Source organism: Bos indicus x Bos taurus, chromosome 1 (assembly GCF_003369695.1).
Source record: "Bos indicus x Bos taurus breed Angus x Brahman F1 hybrid chromosome 1, Bos_hybrid_MaternalHap_v2.0, whole genome shotgun sequence".
Taxonomy (NCBI): Eukaryota; Metazoa; Chordata; class Mammalia; order Artiodactyla; family Bovidae; genus Bos; species Bos indicus x Bos taurus.
The window spans coordinates 45,823,773-45,845,041 of record NC_040076.1 but is presented as its reverse complement, the minus strand read 5'-3'; the positions used below and the strand labels follow the sequence as shown (position 1 = coordinate 45,845,041).

Genomic DNA, 21,269 nt, shown 5'->3' with positions numbered 1-21,269 from the left:
CTTGCAGTAGGACGTGGCTCTTCGAATTACTCAAACCAATTGCCTGCCTGCCTACCTGCTTGACTGTCCTTCCCACTTTGCCTGCAAAGGCTCGATAGCCTCTAGCGCAATTACTCCAGGAGAAGCGGGCAGCAGCTGGGGAAGTCTAGACTTGTGGCCCAGGCGACGTGACGTCATCACAGAGAGCCGGGGTTAGGGAAAAGAATTGTGGGAGGAGAGTGCCTTCCCAGGACCTTATAAGGCCTCTTCCCATAATCCTTTCCTTCTCTTCGCCATCTTTCTTTCTCCCCGGCAGTAGCAGCCATGAAGTAAGCGGGAACCCTGCATCCCAATCCTCTTCCATCTTCGCTCTGAGCGCCTCTCCGGCATCCCAGGCATGGCCTCTCCTAGCCGAAGATACCCGCCATCCCAGCTAATGGGCTTTCACTTTTCGTTACAGGGTCGAGCTGTGCAGTTTCAGCGGGTACAAGATCTACCCAGGACATGGGAGGCGCTACGCCCGGACCGACGGGAAGGTGAACGGCCGCGTGGGCTAAACGTACCGTGTACTTCTAAGGAAAGACCGGTCTCATTCGGTCTAAGCCGGGTCCTTTACCACGTCATTGTTGGTCCCTGAAAAGCTTGAACCGGGACCCTGTGTGCAGTATTTGTCAGAAGCCTCTAAGTGAATCAGTCTTGAGCTTGATCAAGGGTAGATCAGGTCGGAAGTTAGGGGCTTGTATAATTTTAATGTTCCGGTGTAACAGCAGTGGCCCAGAGAGGTATCTGGCTATTTTATGGAAATCAGGTCCATCTCAGGAGGGGCAGGATCCCTCCCACAATTTGACACCCCACCCCTCAGTATGAACGTAGGTTTGCTCCTCTCGGGAAAAGACAGGCCCAAACGCAGAGACGGTTTCTTGCCAGTTCTGTGACACAAGCCTTTTGGTCTGCGTGGATCTCAATTTTGTAAAATGAGAGGATATCACTAGAATATTGACTTACTAATAATTTCAAGCTCAGGCTCCTACTTTGAACTTGTCATGACAGGTTTTCCAGTTTCTTAACGCAAAATGTGAGTCGGCATTCCTTTCCAAGAGGAATCCTCGTCAGATCAACTGGACTGTCCTCTACAGAAGAAAACACAAAAAGGGACAGTCGGTAAGTGAAACGCACTTTGTTAATGTTGTTCTAAAGTTGCTAAACCTCTTGAGCGTCAGTTGCTGCTTTATAAAACTAATTAAATGAGACTGTATGTGAAAATACTCTATAACTATTGAGCATCAAACAGTAAAGTGAGAATGATTGATAAAAGGATTGCCTCCTTGTATCTTCAGCTCACAGTAAAAATTGAGTTGAAATTTGACAGCATCCCCTTTCCAGAGTGAGTAAATTACATAAAGCTCACGTGAGTTATAGGGCACTATGGACATGTTTAAGATGTTTGAGTGGAAACTAAATAGTTCTTACGGAAACTTGTTATTGGTTATAATGCTTATAGAATTATTCCTAATGTAGGTATCATATCGCTAAGTCTTCCAGCATGTTAGTTTGTTCTTAAGACTGGATGTGTTTTTAATTTATAGCCACACAGCCTCTTTGTTGCTGCTCTTTGTTTTTGTGTAGTTGGGGTGGGCTTCTCCTTGGAAAACGCAGGCTCTAGTTCTGGGGGCTCAGTAATTGTGTCTCACTGGCTTAGTTGCTCCAGGCAGGTGGAATCTTCATGGGCCTAGAAGGGAACCTGTGTCCCCTGCATTGGCAGTGGATTCTTAACCACTTTACCACCAGGGAAGTTCTGTATGTGTTTTTTGGAGTGGTCTTTTAGGTTGATGAAAGAGATTTTTGAGAAAAAGTTTGAGTGACATGGCAAGAAAATTATTATGGGAATTCAGAGGAAAGGAGAATTCTAAATTAAAAGTGAATGTGGGGGGAAAAATGTGAAGAAGGAAAAAAGGCTGGAAAATTCCATAAAGGAGCATGGCGGGTTATAGTCCATGGGGTCGCAGAGGCAGACACAGTCAGTCAACAAAGTTTAACACAGTATTTTTAAAAAACTCGTGAATGTGACATTAGGATTAGGATGGCCCTTATCCAAACAGGGGGAGGGGTGGTGGGAGGAATTACAAATGTTGGTGGTGGTGTGGAGAAATTGTAACCCTGCATTGCTGAATGAAGATGGTGCAGGCACTGTGGAAAGTGATTGGCAGTTTCTCAAAAAGTTAGAGAATTACCATCATATGATCCAGCAGTTCCAGTTCTAGGGCTGTATATATTCGAGAGGATTATAGGCAGGGATTTGAACAGATAAACATGTATGGTGATATTTGTAACTATTATAATGGAAACAATCATATGTCCCATCAGTGGATGAATGGATAATAAAATGTGATGTGTGGGTACTAAGTCACTTCATTTGTGTCTGTTGCTTCAGTCATGTCTGACTCTTTGCAACTCTGTAGGCAGTAGCCCACCAGGCTCCTCTGTCCATGGGATTCTCCAGGCATGGATACTGGAATGGGTTTTCGTGACCCACCTCCAGGGGACTTTCCCACTCAGGCATCGAACCTGTGTGTCTCTTAACATCTCCTGCATTGGCAGGCGGGTTGTTTTCTACTAGCCACCTGGGAAGCCCTTATTTAATGGGTGCAGTTTGTTGTATTGTGAAAAAATATTTGAGACAGAAATGGTGTTTGCACAACACTGCAAAGGTACCTAATGCCACTGAATTATACACTTAAAAATACTTTAGAATGATCAACTTAAAGTTGTATATATTTTACCACAATAAGAAAATATATTTTTAAGTGGATTTGAGAAATTATAAATAGGTAAATACTAGCATTTTATCCAGTAAGATTTCATCTTTATAAAGTTTAAAATGAGCATTTGACTAACCACAAATGTGTCCTCTTTTCTCCATATGTCCCATTAAAAATTTTAAGATATTTTGCATATCCCTGCCTTAATAAACAGTTCAAGTATATTTTATTTTTCCTTGGACTTAAAGGCAAGATCTTTCTTCTCATAAGTACTGTATTATAGATTTCTGGTATAGAATCTGCAGCAAATGTTTGAATTATGTTGATACTCCAACATTCCTTAACATTTGGTGGCTTTCCTGTCTTAATCAGTTTTCTAACTTGACTGTTTCTCCTAATGTCAGTATTTTGAGTAAAAACAAATCAGAGTTTGAGGTTAATTTTTTTTCCAAAAGCACATTCTTTATCATGAGCAATCATACTAAAATTGCTTTTAAAGTACTGTTCAGTTAATTTTCTTAAGAGTTTAACTTTGTCTTTTTAAATAAAGTAGTAAATAATCAGGATTAACCAATTTATAATTGGAAAACTTACCTGAATATTGCAGTATTTTATATATAGATGCTTTAAAAATATATTTGTATATCTCATTTCAAATAATTGCATGAATTGTTTTGGGAGGTTTTTTTATTTTTGGCAGTGCTTTGCAACATGTGGAATGTCAGTTTCCCAACCAGGGATTAAACCTGAGCCCCTGGCAGTGAAAGCTCAAAGTCCTAACCACTAGACCACCAGGGAACTCCCTGGTTGAATATTCCTGTGGTCTGAATTGTGTTTCTCCCCAAAATTCCTTGACCTCCAAGGTCAGGAGGTGGGACCTTTGGGAGATGAAACAGTCATGAGGGCAGAGCCACCATGAATGGGATTAGTGCAAAAGGTCCAAGGAAGAGCTCCTTTGTCGCCTTCTGACATTTCATTTCTCTCCCATATTCATGAAGCAAGGCTTCTAAGCATGCTTACCATCTTTTTGTTCTATAGGAAGAAATTCAAAAGAAAAGAACTCGCCGTGCAGTCAAATTCCAAAGGGCCATAACTGGTGCTTCTCTTGCTGATATAATGGCCAAGAGGAATCAGAAACCTGAAGTTAGGAAGGCTCAACGAGAACAAGCTATCAGGTAATAAATGTCACTATGGGCCATTTCAGTTATATGGAATTTAGGGTATGTATGGGTTTACAGAACAGAATCTTAATCTGATGTTATTTTGTGTTGTGATACTTGAATCTTTATAAGGATTGTCAGTTGTAAATGTTTGTGTTTAATAATACAGAAGTTTATACTATAAGTCTAAATGATTTGTTGAAATTCTGTATGCAGTTATAAAGGTACTATACAGTTTCTAATGTTAAGCTGATGTGGTTAATTACATTTGTTATTAAATCCTTTGGATTTATCGTACAAATAACTGCAGATGGTGAAGGAATATGTTATTTCTACTTTCCGCAAACACTGCTGCTGCTAAGTCGCTTCAGTCGTGTCCGACTCTGTGCGACCCCATAGACAGCAGCCCACCAGGCTCCCCCGTCCCTGGGATTCTCCAGGCAAGAACACTGGAGTGGGTTGCCATTTCCTTCTCCAATGCAGGAAAGTGAAAGTGAAGTCGCTCAGTCGTGTCCGACTCCTAGCGACCCCATGGACTGCAGCCTACCAGGCTCCTCCGTCCATGGGATTTCCAGGCAAGAGTACTGGAGTGGGGTGCCATTGCCTTCTCTGTCCCCAAACACTAGCCTTTTGTTAATAAGCTGTACCCTTAAGGGGTAAAGTGCTTTTTGCTTGTTATCAGTTCAGTTCAGTTCAGTCTCGTCCAACTCTGTGACCCCATGAATTGCAGCACGCCGGGCCTCCCTGTCCATCACCAACTCCCGGAGTTCACTCAAACTCACGTCCTTCAAGTCGGTGATGCCATCCAGCCATCTCATCCTCTGTTGTCCCCTTTTCCTCCTGCCCCCAATCCCTCCCAGCATCAGAGTCTTTTCCAATGAGTCAACTCTTCGCATGAGGTGGCCAAAGTACTGGAGTTTCAGCTTTAGCATCACTCCTTTAGAATGGACTGGTTGGATCTACTTGCAGTCAAAAAAAGTGCTTTTTGCTTGTTATAGCCTTTTGTTAATAAGCTGTACCCTTAAGGAGTAAAGTGCTTTTTGCTTGTTGTTTTTAACTCCGCAGGGCTGCCAAGGAAGCAAAAAAGGCTAAGCAAGCATCTAAAAAGACAGCAATGGCTGCTGCAAAGGTAATTGTCAGATTGTCTAAGATTTCTCATTTAGAGCAACAGGAGGATTTATTTTTAACCCAAATTGTGGTAAATTAAAAATTTTTTAAGGAATTTAGTGTAAGGCTTTAATGAAAATGATGTCCATGATTGGTTTTTAGGTGAGTGATTCAGGACTCCAAAGAGGTCCTTTGCTAGAGCCTTAAATGTGTCTGTAAGTGTTATATAGAAATGAGAGAAAGGCAGAGTTTATTTTGAAATACTTCCAAGTTTTCAGTAAAAATTTTCTGTAATTTTTTAGAATTTAGTCAGTTTTTATCAGTGTTAAACCATTTAGATAACCATAGTAAAAATTTCAAAACCAGGAAATTAGCATTGGATCTTTTTCTGTTCTTAGGATATAATTGAGGATCCCCCACTGCATCTAGTTGTATCTCAGTTACTTCAGTCTTCCTCTTTGGCTTACATTTATATTTCATATAAAGGTAGAATTTTAACTTGAGCGGAGTTCTTTATATTAGGAACACAAATAATTAGGAACGCAATCTAGGATACAAACAATATGGGCATAAGAGCAGTGACTGAAAGAAAAGAAAAACTCAAATGGAATAATGCCACATAACATGTTCTCTTTTTACAGGCTCCCACAAAGGCAGCACCTAAGCAAAAGATTGTGAAGCCTGTGAAGGTTTCTGCTCCTCGAGTTGGTGGAAAACGCTAAGTCGGCAGATTGGATTTTTGAATAAAGATCTGACTATAACTTAGATTGTGGTGGAATTTTTACTCTTAAAGCAGGCATGTTTGGCCTACACAGTAATAGTAGTTAAGAATTTAAGAGCTAAGTATTCTTTAAAGAGTTCATTTCTCAGGAATAATGCCTCCTACTACTCCTAATACAAGTCTCTTAAATGGAGAGATGTTAAATATTCATCTTTAAATAAGATCTGTATGGTTAAATGCAGTTCTTACTCACCTGAGGCTGTAAGGACACGTTATGTTGCATTATGTAGATTTTAGACTGCCTTTTGTTGTATAGATTGTAGTCCAGGTTGATTGCTAAAAGATGTGGGTTTGGTTTTTTTTTTTTTTCCTGTCACTTCTGTTTGCAAAAAGTAAGCGTTTTTAATGGGCTGTTTTCTTGTTAAACTACCCTTTTCCATGATAGACACATTTCATTATTGGGGATGCCTTTGGTTCTCTAGTATCTCACCTTTTAACCATTAGCTTATAGCTGAGCTAAAACTACTTAAAACTCACCTGTATTATCTGCTCTCGCTTCCAGAAAATAAGCTTAAATGAAGACTACACTTTTGGAGGGAGGAAGGGTCTGTGGTGTGATGCTTGTGGCACCTTAGTTCCCAACGAGGGATCAAATCCCAGGCCCATAGCATTGAATTTGCTCCTGGACTGCCATGGAATTCCCTAAGGATGCAACCTCTTGAGTATTAGAAAAAATAGTTCTTGAGCTGGGAGTCTGACAGAGCTGTCCTTAAAATTGCAAAAATGTCTCGATGTTCAGGTTACAAGTCACTATATTATGTAATTGTTATATGAAAAAAATAGTAATCATAATTGGTGTTAAGAGGCTTGCACATCTATGAAAATTAGATCATCCAATGTACCAGCACTCCACACCACCAAGTTGCAAGGATACAACAAGAAATAAGCTATATCCTCTTGAGAAATGTGATTTTATATATAGGAATAGTTAAATTTTTTTTTTTTTGGCTGCACCCTGTGGCATGTGGGATCTTAGCTTCCTGACCAGGAATGGAACCCACACTCCCAGCATTGGAAGGCTGAGTCTTAACCACTTGACTCCTGAGGAAGTCCCTACTGTAATTTTTTTTTTAATGAAATTTTAAGAAAAAAGGTCAATCAAAATACTCAACATGAATACAGAGGTACATGTTCTTTTGAACACAATAAAATGTCCCCTTAAAGCACTGCTTTTCCCGTCTTAAATGTCTAAAATGGAACTGCCCTATTCTGATTATCTTTCAGTCATGAATAGCTTGAAGTTTAGGAAGATATAAACACTAAATGAAACTGTCACTCAGTCGTGGGAACCCCATCGACTATGGCTTGCCAGGGTCCTCTGTCTATGGAATTCTCCAGGCAAGAATACTGGAGTGGGTTACCATTTCCTTCTCCAGAGGCTCTTCCCGACCCAGAGATCCAACATGGGTCTTTCTGGTATTGCAGGCAAGTTCTCTACCATCTGAGCCACCAGGGAAACCCAAAATACTAAACACCTGTTCTCATAGGACAGGAAGTTTTAGCTTTTCTCAGTAAGACCACTGGACCAGTTGTATAACATTTTATTAAAACCTTTCTCTATTGGCTCAAAGGCACAAGAGAATCTCCGGTTGTGTTTGGCATGAGAGGTAATTTCTATTTCTAACTTAGCTTCTCTTGGCCGTCCAGAAATTGTTTACTTAACATTTTAATCTATTTACATCAGTTTTAAAAGACGTATATTTCACACTGAAGCATTGAAACATACACATCCCATGGAGAGTGGATTTGGACATCAGTTTTGGGGACGGATGTATCTCCACCTTCTCACACCTCCCTCCCCTAGCTGTGGTCTGAAATGAGTGGCCCTAAGTAAACCCCAGGCCTGGTAGTTGTATTTTTCCTCGGACTGGGAGCTCACTTAGCTACAGCCAGAATATTGAAGTGCCTTAAGTATGCCGTTTGTTAATTGCTGCAGTCCCCACTGGCAAGTGCCTTGGAGACCTAGTATACCCCGCTTTCTGAGCCCACTGCTTTCATCTGCAGTCGGCCCTCACCTGTCTCCGCAGGGCTCAGCGCCTCAATCAGCGACTGCAGACCTAGGCAGGGTCAGGAGAGAGTTGGCTTTCAGGCTCCAGTAAAGCACCTAAGTGCCAGACCCCGGATGGTTTGGAATGTCGTAGGCCTGAGTCTCCTAACTGCTAGGCAGACTCAGTCTACGGAGAGATGACCAGGGCGACCCCTCCCGTCTACCAGTGAAAAATCTGACATAGGACCTACATCTCACCTTGGAAAGTGCAGTTCGAATCGCCGTGGCCTTTGGTGCATTCAGTATATGTTGGGTGTAAAACCGAGTGTTTTTCTTCCCCAAACTAAAAAAAAAACAGTGCTAGCTCATCTTCACCGCTCCTTGCCAACATGATTGACTTAATGGGTAAATTGTCACTGCGTAAGCTGATCACTGCAGAATTATCCACGGGTAGTTTGGAACCAGCAGTATCTTAGAAACTATAGTAACTCCTACCACGGATGGATTTAAGTTTTGTAACACTTGACAGGAAAACTACATTTCCACGTGAAAGGACTTTCTTTGGTCTTATATTCAGGGGCTGTAGACCTCAGTATTTTGTGTTTTATGTTTTTGGTTGTCTCAAAACGCAGACGGAGAAGATTCCATTGCACCTTGGGGTATCAGACAGGGTTAACTGCCCAGCAGCTCCTACACGTGCTCAGAGCAAGGGAAAGAAGGGGGAAATAAAAAAAGGGAAACTGCCAGGACTTAATATGTCTGCTCAAACTCTCTTGGCTCTTCCAGGCAGGGCCTACCCGCTTCCAAAATGTCCGCCCGCAGTCCTGACGTCACTCAGTCGGCTAGATCAAGCCAGAAAGCCATGGCGCTCCAATCAGGGTTCAGCTCCCTCACCCACTGCCCTTGATTTGCGTCACTTCCGGTGGTGCAGCAGCCATTTTGTCAGTCGCCAGCGGATACCGCGCGCTGGAGAAGTGCAGTTCCTCCTGGTTACCAACTCGTCCGTTCTCACTCTGCGCTGCGGGCGCCGTCGAAGAGCACTCACTGTAGATACAACCGGTCCTTCCCATAGTACCGCCGCTGCTGTTGCATCCGCCCGGAGCTAGTGCTCTGTCTTCCTTCCCTGCCACTGACAGGCGCCTTCAGGGAGCCGCCGTCAGCGATGTCAAGCGAAGAGAGCTACCAGGCCATCCTGCGCTACCTGACGAACGAGTGCGAGCCGTACGCGCCAGGCACCGAGGGCAATGTCAAGCGTAAAATTCGCAAGGCGGCCGCTTGCTACGTGGTGCGGGACGGGACCTTGTACTACCAGCGGCGGCAACGGCACCGCAAGACGTTCGCCGAGCTGGAGGTGGTGCTGCAGCCCGAGCGGCGCCGGGGGCTCATCGAGGCTGCGCACCTGGGCCCAGGCGGCACTCACCACACCCAGCATCAGACCTGGCACGACTTGTCCAAGACGTATTGGTGGCGAGGTACGACCTCGCCCGCGGCGAGAGGGAGGGCGGGCTGGCGGCTCGGTTCCAGGCAAGGCCCGCAGGCGACGGCAGGCCCGTCTTGCATCCGCGAGTGTGAGGTTCCCCGCAGCCTCCCCGCGGACTCCACTAACCTATCTAGCCTAACCTGTGCCCGGCGGCTAAGCGCCCGCCAGGCATAGCCCAGAGGGTGGGGGACGCGAAAGGAGCCGCACTTCCCACAGGAAGGAGGCCGGGGAAGCTGGGGGCGGGCCCTGGCCTGGGTGGGGCGAAGGGGGCTTCCCCGGGGGCCGGACCAGCAGCGGGGAGGGGCCGGGACGCGCGGGCTGCCTTGGGCCCGCCTCCTTCGGCCGCGCGGGATGGGGCGGGTCCTTCTTAGCAGAAGCTTCTGGGCGGCGGTTGCGGATGCTGCGCTTTAAGCTCTTGTTTACGCTGGTGGTTTGGGGGTAGCACGGTCTGCCCCCAGCCCAGCCGCTTTCTGCGATGCCTTCCCCTAGCTTGTCGGCCAGTGAACTTGAGGTTTTGCGGACCTACTTACCAGGGTTCATGATTGTGCTATACCGCGGCGTGAATAAGGAATCATGCAATTGTGTGCAGCAGTGATTTCGAGTGACTGTTGAACCAATCATTTGAGCCTAGTTTTTAGGATAGGAATGTAATAGATGCTCTCAATTCTGGATATTTTAATGTCCTTCTCTCTGATATTGGGAAGAGCGCTTTGGAAACTGAGGCACTACGTCAACCCAGAAAAGATGCGGTTTCTGTGATTGTTCTGGTCCGGGGGAGTGTGGCTTTAAGTTTAATTCCTTGGGAGCCAGGTTAGGAAAGGAGAGAAAGGACCGTTGGTTGGTTGTTTTTTACCGCCCTCTCCAAAAAGTTGATGAGTATTCAGACTGTTTGGTTATCATTAATAAAAGTTTGCAGGCCTATAGAAGAGGTTTTGTTAGGAAGGATTCCGTATGGCTCTACAGAAATGAATTTACCGTAACTTACCTGTGAGTTAGGAAGTTCGACTACTGAATAGTTTCTCGAAGTTCTTTTCAGTTTATGAAATTTGTTAAATATTTCGTTTTGCTGCTTTCGTGTTTTCAAGAACAGTCCAGCTGTATGTTCTAAAATGCTTTCCCTTAATTTATATTACATTTTAAACCAATATCTAAATTGAGTTCCTGTAAAGAGACACAACTGTGAAGGAATAATAAGTAAATGCTGCAGTTTGTTAAGATTGATTTGTTTAGAGATAGAACAAAGGTCTCAGGTTTAATATTTTTATGGCATGTTAACATAATTACAGCTGAAGAAAAGACAGGTCAAGTTTTTACATGCAAGTATAGTGCTGAGCACTTATCTTCACATATTTGTGTATATGTGTTCAGTTGTGTCCGACTCGTTGTGACCCCATGGACTGTACCCGCTAGGCTGCTCTGTCCATGCAATTTTTCAGGCAAGATTTCTGGAGTGTGTTGTCATTCTCTATTCCAGGGTATCCTCCCAACCCAGAGATCCAGCCGGTTTCTCTTGCCTCCCCTGCATTGGCAGGCGGATTCTTTACTTTTGCGCCACCTGGGAAGCCCTGTCACCTATTAAGCTTCATCAGACCATGTAAATTGGAAACATTTATGTCTCTGTATTGCAGATGGGAAAATCAAAAGCACTAGGAGCTGACCTTTGGGATTTCAGACTTTACTATTATATGATGCTAAATGGAGTTTAATGTTCAGAATTTTCTTCCCTAAATTGATTATCTGTGAGTGATAGCTAATCCAGTATTTTGGTTTTTTTAGTATGCAGTGTCTTAAAAGACAAAAACTCCTGAGACTGTGTTTATGTTCGTTTTTTTAAAATAAGAAATACATTGACGGTTGTGTAGAATTTTGAAGTCCTTGAATGTCCAGACAGCTGTTCTCTTAAGTTTTGTACTAAACTGCAGAACTCAGAGGCTCTGAGATCCTTTAAGAGAATCCCCAAAGTCAAAATTATGTTCATAATACTAAGGTATCATTTTCCTTTTCACTCATTCTCTCAGGAGTATACAGTGGAGTTCTCCGAAGACTATATCACATGTGCTTTATGGCATTATATTGAATGCATATATGATCGTGTCTTTTGTTAAACGACACTTTAAAAAGGCAAAACTATAAAGTAGCACTGCTTTTCTCACTAATTTTTTTATGTTTTGGTAAATAGTATTTTTCATATAAATGCTATTTTTGTTAACATGTAATGAGTTTATCATACTATTTTATCTCATTTTTTTTTCTTATTAATATGAGAATTCATAGTCAATAAGTATCAGAAGAGTTTGCTTTTGATTATTAGCTATTCATTTTGATGTTTCTTACATGAACACTTTGCTTGTTTATTTGTTTACTATAAGTCTATTAAAATTAACAACACTAGGGACTTCCATGATAGTCCAGCGGTTCTCTGCTTAGGGAACTAAGATCCAGCATGCCCCTCAGGGCAGCTAAAAAGAAAAAAGAAATTAACAAAACTATATATAGAGAAAAATCAACATCCTTAGACCTGGAACTAATATTGTTAAAACAGATATTTTTAATTATTAGTTTTTAATGTGTCATACACTGCAAATGGACTCTCAGATTTATATTCTAAGTCCTGTAGACTATCTGGGCTAATAAGATTTGGAATGAATGACAGAGACGACAGAATGATCTCTGTTTGTTTCCAAGGCGAACCATTGAATATTACAGTAATCCAAGTCTATACCCCAACCAGTAATGCTGAAGAAGCTGAAGTTGAACAGTTCTATGAAGACCTACAAGACATTTTAGAACTAACACCCCAAAAAAGATATCCTTTTCATTATAGGGGGCTGGAATGCAAAAGTAGGAAGTCAAGAAACACCTGGAGTCACAGGCAAATTTGGCCTTGGAATACGGAATGAAGCAGGGCAAAGACTAATTTTGCCAAGGTTTGCCAAGAAAATGCACTGGTCATAGCAAACACCCTCTTCCAACAAAACTAGAGAAGACTCTACACATGGACATCACCAGATGGTCAACACCGAAATCAGATTGATTATATTCTTTGCAGCCAAAGATGGAGAAGCTCTATACAGTCAACAAAAACAAGACCAGGAGCTGACTGTGGCTCAGATCATGAACTCCTTATTGCCAAATTCAGACTGAAATTGAAGAAAGTAGGGAAAACCACTAGACCATTCAGGTATGACCTAAATCAAATCCCTTAAGATTATACAGTGGAAGTGAGAAATAGATTTTAGGGTCTAGATCTGATAGAGTGCCTGATGAACTGTGGACAGAGGTTCGTGACATTGTACAGGAGACAGGGATCAAGACCATCCCCATGGAAAAGAAATGCAAAAAAGCAAAATGGCTGTCTGGGGAGGCCTTACAAGTAGCTGTGAAAAGAAGAGAAGCAAAAAGCAAAGGAGAAAAGGAAAGATATGAGCATCTGAATGCAGAGTTCCAAAGAATAGCAAGACGAGATAAGAAAGCCTTCCTCAGCGATCAATGCAAAGAAATAGAGGAAAACAAAGGAATGGGAAAGACTAGAGATCTCTTCAAGAAAATTAGAGCTACCAAGGGAACATTTCAGGCAAAGATGGGCTAGATAAAGAACAGAAATGGTATGGACCTAACAGAAGCAGAAGATATTAAGAAGAGGTGGCAAGAGTACACAGAAGAACTGTACAAAAAAGATCCTCATGACCCAGATAATCACGATGGTGTGATCACTCACCTAGAGCCAGACATCCTGGAATGTGAAGTCAAGTGGGCCTTAGAAAGCATCACTACGAACAAAGCTAGTAGAGGTAATGGAATTGCAGTTGAGCTATTTCCAATCCTAAAAGATGATGCTGTGAAAGTGCTGCACTCAATATGCCAGCAAATTTGGAAAACTCAGCAGTGGCCACAGGACTGGTAAAGGTCAGTTTTCATTCCAATCTCTGTCCCAAAGAAAGGCAATGCCTAAGAATGCTCAAACTACCGCACAGTTGCACTCATCTCACATGCTAGTAAAGTAATGCTCAAAATTCTCCAAGCCAGGCTTCAGCAATACGTGAACCGTGAACTTCCAGATGTTCAAGCTGGTTTTAGAAAAGGCAAAGGAGCCAGAGACCAAATTGCCAACATCCACTGGATCACGGAAAAAGCAAGAGAGTTCAGAAAAACATCTATTTGTGCTTTATTGACTATGTCAAAGCCTTTGACTGTGTGGATCACAATAAACTGTGGAAAATTCTGAAAGAGATGGGAATACCAGACCACCTGACCTGCCTCTTGAGAAATTTGTATGCAGGTCAGGAAGCAACAGTTAGAACTGGACATAGAACAACAGACTTGTTCAAAATAGGAAAAGGAGTACGTCAAGGCTGTATATTGTCACCCTGCTATTTAACTTATATGCAGAGTATATCATGAGAAATGCTGGGCTGGATGAAGCGCAAGCTAGAATCAAGATTGCTGGGAGAAATATCAATAACCTCAGATATGCAGATGACACCACCCTTATGGCAGAAAGTGAAGAGGAACTAAAAAGCCTCTTGATGAATGAAAGTGTAGAGTGAAAAAGTTGGCCTAAAGCTCAACATTCAGAAAGCAAAGATCATGGCATCTGGTCCCATCACTTCATGGGAAATAGATGGGGAAACAGTGTCAGACTTTATTTTTTTGAGCTCCAGAATCACTACAGATGGTGATTGCAGCCATGAAATTAAAAGACGCTTACTCCTTGAAAGAAAAGTTATGACCAACCTAGATAGTATATTGAAAAGCAGAGACATTACTTTGCCAACAAAGGTTCGTCTAGTCAAGGCTATGGTTTTTCCAGTGGTCATGTATGGATGTGGGAGTTGGACTGTGAAGAAGGCTGAGCGCCGAAGGATTATTGCTCTTGAACTGTGGTGTTGGAGAAGACTCTTGAGAGTCCCTTGGACTGCAAGGAGATCCAACCAGTCCATTCTGAAGGAGATCAGCCCTGGGATTTCTTTGGAAGGAATGATGCTAAAGCTGAAACTCCAGTACTTTGGCCACCTCATTCGAAGAGTTGACTCATTGGAAAAGACTCTGATGCTGGGAGGGATTGGGGGCAGGAGAAGGGGACGACAGAGGATGAGATGGCTGGATGGCATCACTGACTCGATGGATGTGAGTCTGAGTGAACTCTGGGAGTTGGTGATGGACAGGGAGGCCTGGCGCGCTGCAATTCATGTGGTCGCAAATAGTCGGACATGACTGAGCGACTGAACTGAACTGAACTGAGTAAGATTTGATCAGTGTAGATGCCAAGAAGAAAACTATTTCACAGTCAAGGATAGTTTACTGGAATTCATTAATTATGCTGCTTTTTCCAGAATGCTGCCCTCATAAACACTGCCATTATAACCTGGTACTTGGGCCAGTTTGTAGCAACTTCAGTTGTTTAGCACAGTGAAAAACTCTGACTGAATGTCTAATGTTGACATATAGCAAATTTATTTAAGAATGTAAAATGTTAATAGATATAATTGTCTTCTCACCCCTTTATTTTATTCTGTATTGTAATCGTATGCTGGAGTTTCAAAATAAATGACTCCCCTGACTCTGTCAAATGCTGACTCATGGGGATCTACAGTTAATGCAGAATGTTAAGAAAAAAATTGAATTAATAGAAAAAAAGATTAAGCTAGCAAAATCATGTAATAGGTTAAATTAGCTATAGGCAGAGCTTCCTACCCAAAGAACTGACTTGTTCTATGAGGATAAATCAATGCTGCCATTATCTAATCTAGAAAAAGAGGGTGTAATCCTTGAAAACCCATCAAGAACTGGGTCTAGGTAAATACAGCTGTAACTATTTTGTAACTTTGAAGAAAAAAACAAACAAACCTGAGTGACTAATACAGGAAGGAGCTAGAAATAGGAGCCAATACTCTGGGCCTCACCACTGATGGGGAGGGGAGAGGTTCTTGAACAGTTGACAGGAGCAGATTGTTCATTCTGGTAGATTTCTAGAGCAGTGGTCCTCAACCCTGCACAATTTTGCCTCCTAAAGAACATCTATGTCCAGAGAATTTGGGTTGTGGTAACTGGTGGTGGTGTTTGTGGGGTGGCTATTGACTGACCTCTGGTTGGGTAGAGGCAGGGATGCTCCTAAACATTTCACAGTATGCAGGACAGGACAGCCTACTTAACTTCTCCCTGCAACTTCTCCCTGCCCCCCATCAAGAAGCATCTGGCCCAAAATGTCTACACTGTTGAGACTGAGAACAACTGAGATTGAGTGAGAAACTGTTCTTCAGGTTGTTTTTATCAGAGGTCATTTACCCACTGGGCTCAGTAAAGAACCTCTTAATGCTCATCTGGTATTTTATGTAGAGATTTTCAAGGTACCAGAAAAGTTGACCTTTGAGCACTTTCTAACACTTATGTAGTAGTAGTAGTAGTTAACTTATATCAGACACTGTTCAAAGTGACTTAGAAATATTAGTATTTTATCACTGTGACATTCTGTGAGGTAAGTGCTCTTATCCCCATTTTGCATATGGTGATTAACACACAGGCACAGAGAGGTTAGTAACTTGGAACATGGTCAAAAAGCTGGTCAGTGGATTCTAATTTTCCTGCATTAAGTAGTTTTCTGCCCCTTGTAATTACCCAGTCTCAAAATGAAAATACTCAAATATGTTAATGTCTCTTCAGTGATTAATTTGAGTCAGATTCTTTCAGCTTAATCAGCTCTAGGCAAGCTCCAGAGATCAAGTTCCTGAATCTGTAAGGCTGGATTTGAAATGATCCCATCAGAACACCAACACTTGAGTTAAAGGACCTGTGAAACAGGATTATTTATTTGGACAACTGACCCACTCTAATATAGTAATTAATCATTTTTTGTGTGTGTGGAACTTCTCCTTGTATTTTTCATTCTTCTTTAATTTTTATCTTGGCTGCACTGGGTCTTCTTGTGGTGTGTGGGCTCTCTAATTGTGGAGCGCCGCCTTCATTCCCTGGCACCTGTGGAATCTCAGTTCCACAGCCAGGGATCTAACCTGATTCCCCTTCTTTGGAAGACAGATTCTCAACCACTGGACCACCAGGGAAGCCCCAGTAGTTTTCTTTTTGTTCATATGCTTTCTGTGTAATTTCTCCAGTGGTTTGAACTCAACTGGTTTTAGTTTGATTAATGTCTGCTGTATGCAGAATATGCTGAACTGTGTAGCATTGTAAAATTTTTTAGAAATACAACCAAAGTTAATTAGAAGAAAGCTGTTTCTTCTTGTCATCTTTATTTTGGACTTGGAGATTTCCAGAGCAGCTCTTTATTTACTAGTATGGTTCTTACTTAGAAATATATATATATATTCTCTTACCTGTTTCTTCTCCCACTCACATACCCATGGGTTCTTTTACCACTCTAAGCTTTTGTAAGTGTACAGTTCAGTGACATTAAATGCACACTGTTCACATTGTTGTGCAGCCATCATAGCCACTCATCCTCAGAAATGTTTCATTTCAACCCATTTATTATCAATCTGTTAAAACTTGCTTGCTATAGCTAATACAGGTGTAGATTTATTATTGACTTTAATATTTTCAGAAACTAGACTATAAGAACTCTGTTCTTCTCTTATTTGTGCACATATAAATACCTTTCTTATAAAAGTTGATTTAACTAATATTTCTTGATATATTCTGAGTGGGGGGGTGGTGAACAAATAAATTGGGCAGATTTCTATGTTAACAGGTTACTGTAGAACTCAGCTTCTAATATGATGAAATTCATTTGTATAGCTATAAAATCAGTATAATTTTCTGAATTTATTCTTCCAGTGTATACTTTTCTTTTTTTTAGTAAGTGTGGGAAACATATTTACTAAATTTCTCAAATACAGTTTGAGAAATTTACTCAACTACTATGTGAAAGTTGAAATTCAAGGAACTTAGTATAATTTGTCATTTTGAAACTCTTTTCAGGAATTTACAATATAAGGCTTCCCTGGTGGCTCAGCTGGTAAAGAATCTGTGTGCAATGCAGGAGACCTGGGTTTGATCCCTGGTTTAGGAAGATCCCCTGGAGAAGGGAAAGGCTATCCACTCCAGTATTCTGGCCTGGAGAATTCCATGGACTGTATAGTCCATGGGGTCACAAAGAATCAGACACAACTGAGTGACTTCCACTTTTCACTTTCTGTATCATTTTAGGTAACAAATCTTTTCATTTGCGTTTTACTTGGGGTTTATGGGAGAAGTTTCTGCCATAGGGATGGATAAATAGCATCCTGGCTCAATGTTTCAGGGTACATAGCATGTCCTGAAAACCACATGGCTTCTCGGGGCAGACTTACGTAGTTTACTAGAGGTGACTTAACTTTTAGGGCTTCATTTTCCTTGTATGTAGAATGACAAGTAATTGGTGGTCCTCCCTTAACAAGTATGATGGAGAGGGTATGTATGCATGTAAAGTATTCCTCCCTGCTTCCTACTCTTCCCTGAACCCCCCAGCATGCTGAGTTGGAAATTGAAATGTAAAATAGGGTTTTGTGAATGGTTTGTGTATAATCAACTTTTGTTAGATTGTGTATTGTTGTTCAGTTGCTCAGTCATGTCCCTCTCTTTGCAACCCCATGGACTGCAGCACGCAGGCTTCCCTGTCCTTCACAATCTCCTGGAGCCTGCTCAAACTCACGTCCGTCGAGTCAGTGATGCCATCCAACCATCTCATCCTCTGTCATCTCCTTCTCCTCCTGCCTTCAATCTTTTCCAGCATCAGTGTCTTTTCCTATGAGTCGGCTCTTTGCATCAGGTGGCCAACATATTGAAGCTTTAGCATCAGTCCTTCCAATGAGTATTCAGGATTGATTTCCTTGAGGATTGGCCAGTTTGATTTCCTTGCAGTCCAAGGAACTCTCAAGAGTCTTCTCCAACACCACAGTTCAAAGATTGTGTATACTGTTATTTAATAAAACCCTAAGATCTCTGCTTTCAAAGATGAGATTTTACACCCATTACAAGTTTTGGTTGTGATCCTGTACAGGTTGCAGATTGGCTCCACCTGTTTTTTTTCATCTGCAGTTCAGGGTAAAGGACATTATCCCCCTGGCATATAGCATGTTCCAGGACACATTCAAGTACACATGCACTTGAATGTCCTTTGAGGGGACAGGGAATTAAAGCTTCTGATAACACATGACATTCATCATGTCCGTTCATATTCCACTGACCAAGGCATGGTCAGGGCTCATGTTCATAGAGTGGGGTGTCATTAGTATGAGCCACAGTATTACTGTTTATAAAGGGCTGCAGCTGCTAAGTCGAGTTAGTCATGTCCGACTCTGTGCGACCCTATAGATGGCAGCCCACCAGGCTCCCCCGTCCCTGGGATTCTCCAGGCAAGAACACTGGAGTGGGTTGCCATTTCCTTCTCCAGTGCATGAAAGTGAAAAGTGAAAGTGAAGTTGCTCAGTCAAAGCAGTTGAATATTGACAATTTCATATAGTTCCTATTGCATAAGTGAGTTGAATCTGAAGTGGAAATGGGCGGTGCTGCATAATCCTTTTATGATGAGTAAATGCGTGGTAAGAGTAAACAACAAAGCAGTCTGTCAGCATGGAAACAGATTGTCATTTATAACATATCTTTGAAGAAAAAAATGTATCTTAAAATGTTCACTCTACATACTTTATGGGTATGTGTGTGTCTGTACACATGCACTTGAATATGCATTAGTGTACAAAGATTAAATAATTAGTGTAATCGTTAGTTTTCAAATGACAGCAGTATCGAATTTGACTAGTTAATTTTTATTTCATTGTAGGTATATTAAAGCAAGTCAAAGATTACATTAAACAATGTAGCAAATGCCAGGAGAAACTAGATCGCTCGCGTCCTATATCGGATGCTTCAGAAATGCTGGAAGAATTGGGACTAGATCTTGAATCTGGGGAAGAAAGTAATGAATCAGAGGATGACCTGAGCAACTTTACTTCGCCTCCAACTACAGCATCCAAGCCTGTGAAAAAGAAGCCAGTATCCAAACATGAACTTGTGTTTGTAAGTGGAGCTTTCCATTCAGCTTTTACATCTGTAACTAGTGTGTTAGTATTTATAGTATTTTTTCTTGAACCTCTAAAACTGCTTCCCTGTTGGTACTGTCACTGTTAAATGTGCTGAAGTGTTAGTCCTCACTTCTGTCAGACTCTTTGCCACCCCATGGGCTGTAGCCCACCACACTCCTCTGTCCATGGAATTCTCCAAACAAGAGTACTGGAATGGCTTGCCATTTCCTTCTCCAGAGGAGCTTCCAGACTGGAACGCTGGTCTCCCTCCTGCATTGCAGGCAGATTCTTTTACTATCTGAGCCACCAGGTACAGGTGCTAAATGTTCGCTAATACTGCCTCTTCCTTAATCATAAATTTTCATGTTGTTTCTCCTTATAATGTAACTTGTTGATTTGCTGTTAAATTATTCCTCCCCTCGTCTTTTTAATTGGTGTATTGGTACAGGTAGACAGAATACATTTCTGGAAGCAGTCTGTGGGTCATGCAGCAAGGTAAACTTAAACTGGCTAGGTCTTTGTTTTTTTGCCTGCATTAATGTCTTACATTATCAGATAAATTTCTGACCAATAAAAGGAGGCAGTAGGAAATGAGATGTAGGTTTTCATTGGATCAAGTAAAGTGAACATAGCGGAAGATGGTGAGTACGACTTATCTTTTTATTTAAATACATAGGTAATAAAGAATATTGGACTATTCATATTAGTGGAATTTTTACAAATGAATAATGTGTCTTGTTTTAAATTTTGTTAAGGGTGAGAATACAAATGATATATAATGCAACTCTTGGTCTCCAACTTATTTTGATAGGTTGACACCAGAGGAGTAGTGAAACGTTCTTCTCCAAAACATTGTCAGGCTGTCTTAAAACAGCTGAATGAACAGAGGCTCTCTAACCAGTTCTGTGACGTTACTTTGTTAATTGAAGGAGAAGAGTATAAAGCTCATAAATCTGTTCTGTCAGCTAACAGTGAATATTTTCGAGATCTTTTTATTGAGAAAGGAGCTGTTTCCAGTCACGAGGCAGTGGTGGATCTTTCTGGTAAGAATTTTCTTTTTTTTTCTTTTTTGGTAAGAATTTTCTGATACTCGTTGTTAATAAGTACATACTGGAAAAAGGGTGTGTGTATCTTACAAACTTAGGATCTGTGCTCAAGTGGAAGAAGCCCATTTATAGCATCAGACTAAGCTTAACTGTAAGCTCCTTCCTTTTAGAAAGGTTTCCAAGGTAGATATATGAAAAGCCTGTCATTTCCTACCACTGCCTGTTAGGCAAGAGAGTGGTAGCACTAGTAGAATTTCTGTGATTTACATTGTTAAAACAGTTTGAGAGAAATCTGTAACTACACCAAAGTTATTACACTAAATAAATATATTATTTTAAAATTGACTGACTGAATCTTATGTTTTGGACATATAAAACACTTCTATATGTCTATTGTTTTTCATTTTTTAAGGTTAATAATCATCATTCATGTAGATTTGATAATAACGTCAGTATAGAATACTCAGAATTCTAGGTGTCTTTTTTTTTTTTAATTATCATTATTATTGTAAATGAGTAATTTGACTTTCCTTTGGCCTCACTAGAATTTATATATTGGCTTAGGAGTCAACAAATGAAAATTTAGGAAGCATTAAAATAGGTAACCTTATTTATACATTTTCTTATACTGTTACTTTGCTATAACTCTTAAATAAGTGACGCCACTGGGTGAACTGTCATTTCCCCTTTCTAAAGCAAAAAAGTGACTTTATTCGGGTATATAATATTCACCTAGTTAGCCACTGAACCTTTTCTATCTTACTCTGGCGAGTTAAATTCATATATTTTTTCTTAATAGTAGCTGTATGTTTAATTACTAAAAAAGATTTCTCAGGTATCCACTTTGTGCAGGGAACTGGCCAGGCTCTAGGGATACAGTGATGAACAAGAGCTTTTATGAAGCATAGAGGAGCATTACATTCTAGATTTGATATTTACTTTGGTGATTCAGAGGAG

General features: G+C 41.2%; 3 protein-coding genes across 3 annotated transcripts in view; 2 read left to right on the top strand and 1 right to left on the bottom strand.

The window, feature by feature from the left end:
* CEP97 (centrosomal protein 97) overlaps positions 1–193 on the bottom strand; it is a 35,223-nt gene extending 35,030 nt beyond the window's left edge. Inside the window, exon 1 of the mRNA XM_027563857.1 lies at positions 56–193. The gene's annotated coding sequence lies outside the window, so the exon portion shown is untranslated. The remainder of the gene's footprint in view (positions 1–55) is intronic.
* Positions 194–215: 22 nt separating this feature from the next.
* Positions 216–5,770, top strand: RPL24 (ribosomal protein L24). Its single transcript, XM_027563729.1, has 6 exons — positions 216–308; positions 440–515; positions 1,030–1,140; positions 3,777–3,913; positions 4,964–5,027; positions 5,647–5,770. Exons 1-6 carry the CDS (start codon positions 304–306, stop codon positions 5,725–5,727), a joined length of 474 nt encoding a protein of 157 aa, XP_027419530.1. The 5' UTR covers positions 216–303; the 3' UTR covers positions 5,728–5,770.
* Positions 5,771–8,339: 2,569 nt separating this feature from the next.
* Positions 8,340–21,269, top strand: part of ZBTB11 (zinc finger and BTB domain containing 11) — a 32,932-nt gene continuing 20,002 nt past the window's right edge. Inside the window, exons 1-3 of the mRNA XM_027563596.1 lie at positions 8,340–9,245; positions 19,026–19,261; positions 20,078–20,309. Coding sequence (XP_027419397.1) covers positions 8,936–9,245; positions 19,026–19,261; positions 20,078–20,309 — 778 coding nt within the window. The 5' untranslated portion in view covers positions 8,340–8,935. The remainder of the gene's footprint in view (positions 9,246–19,025; positions 19,262–20,077; positions 20,310–21,269) is intronic.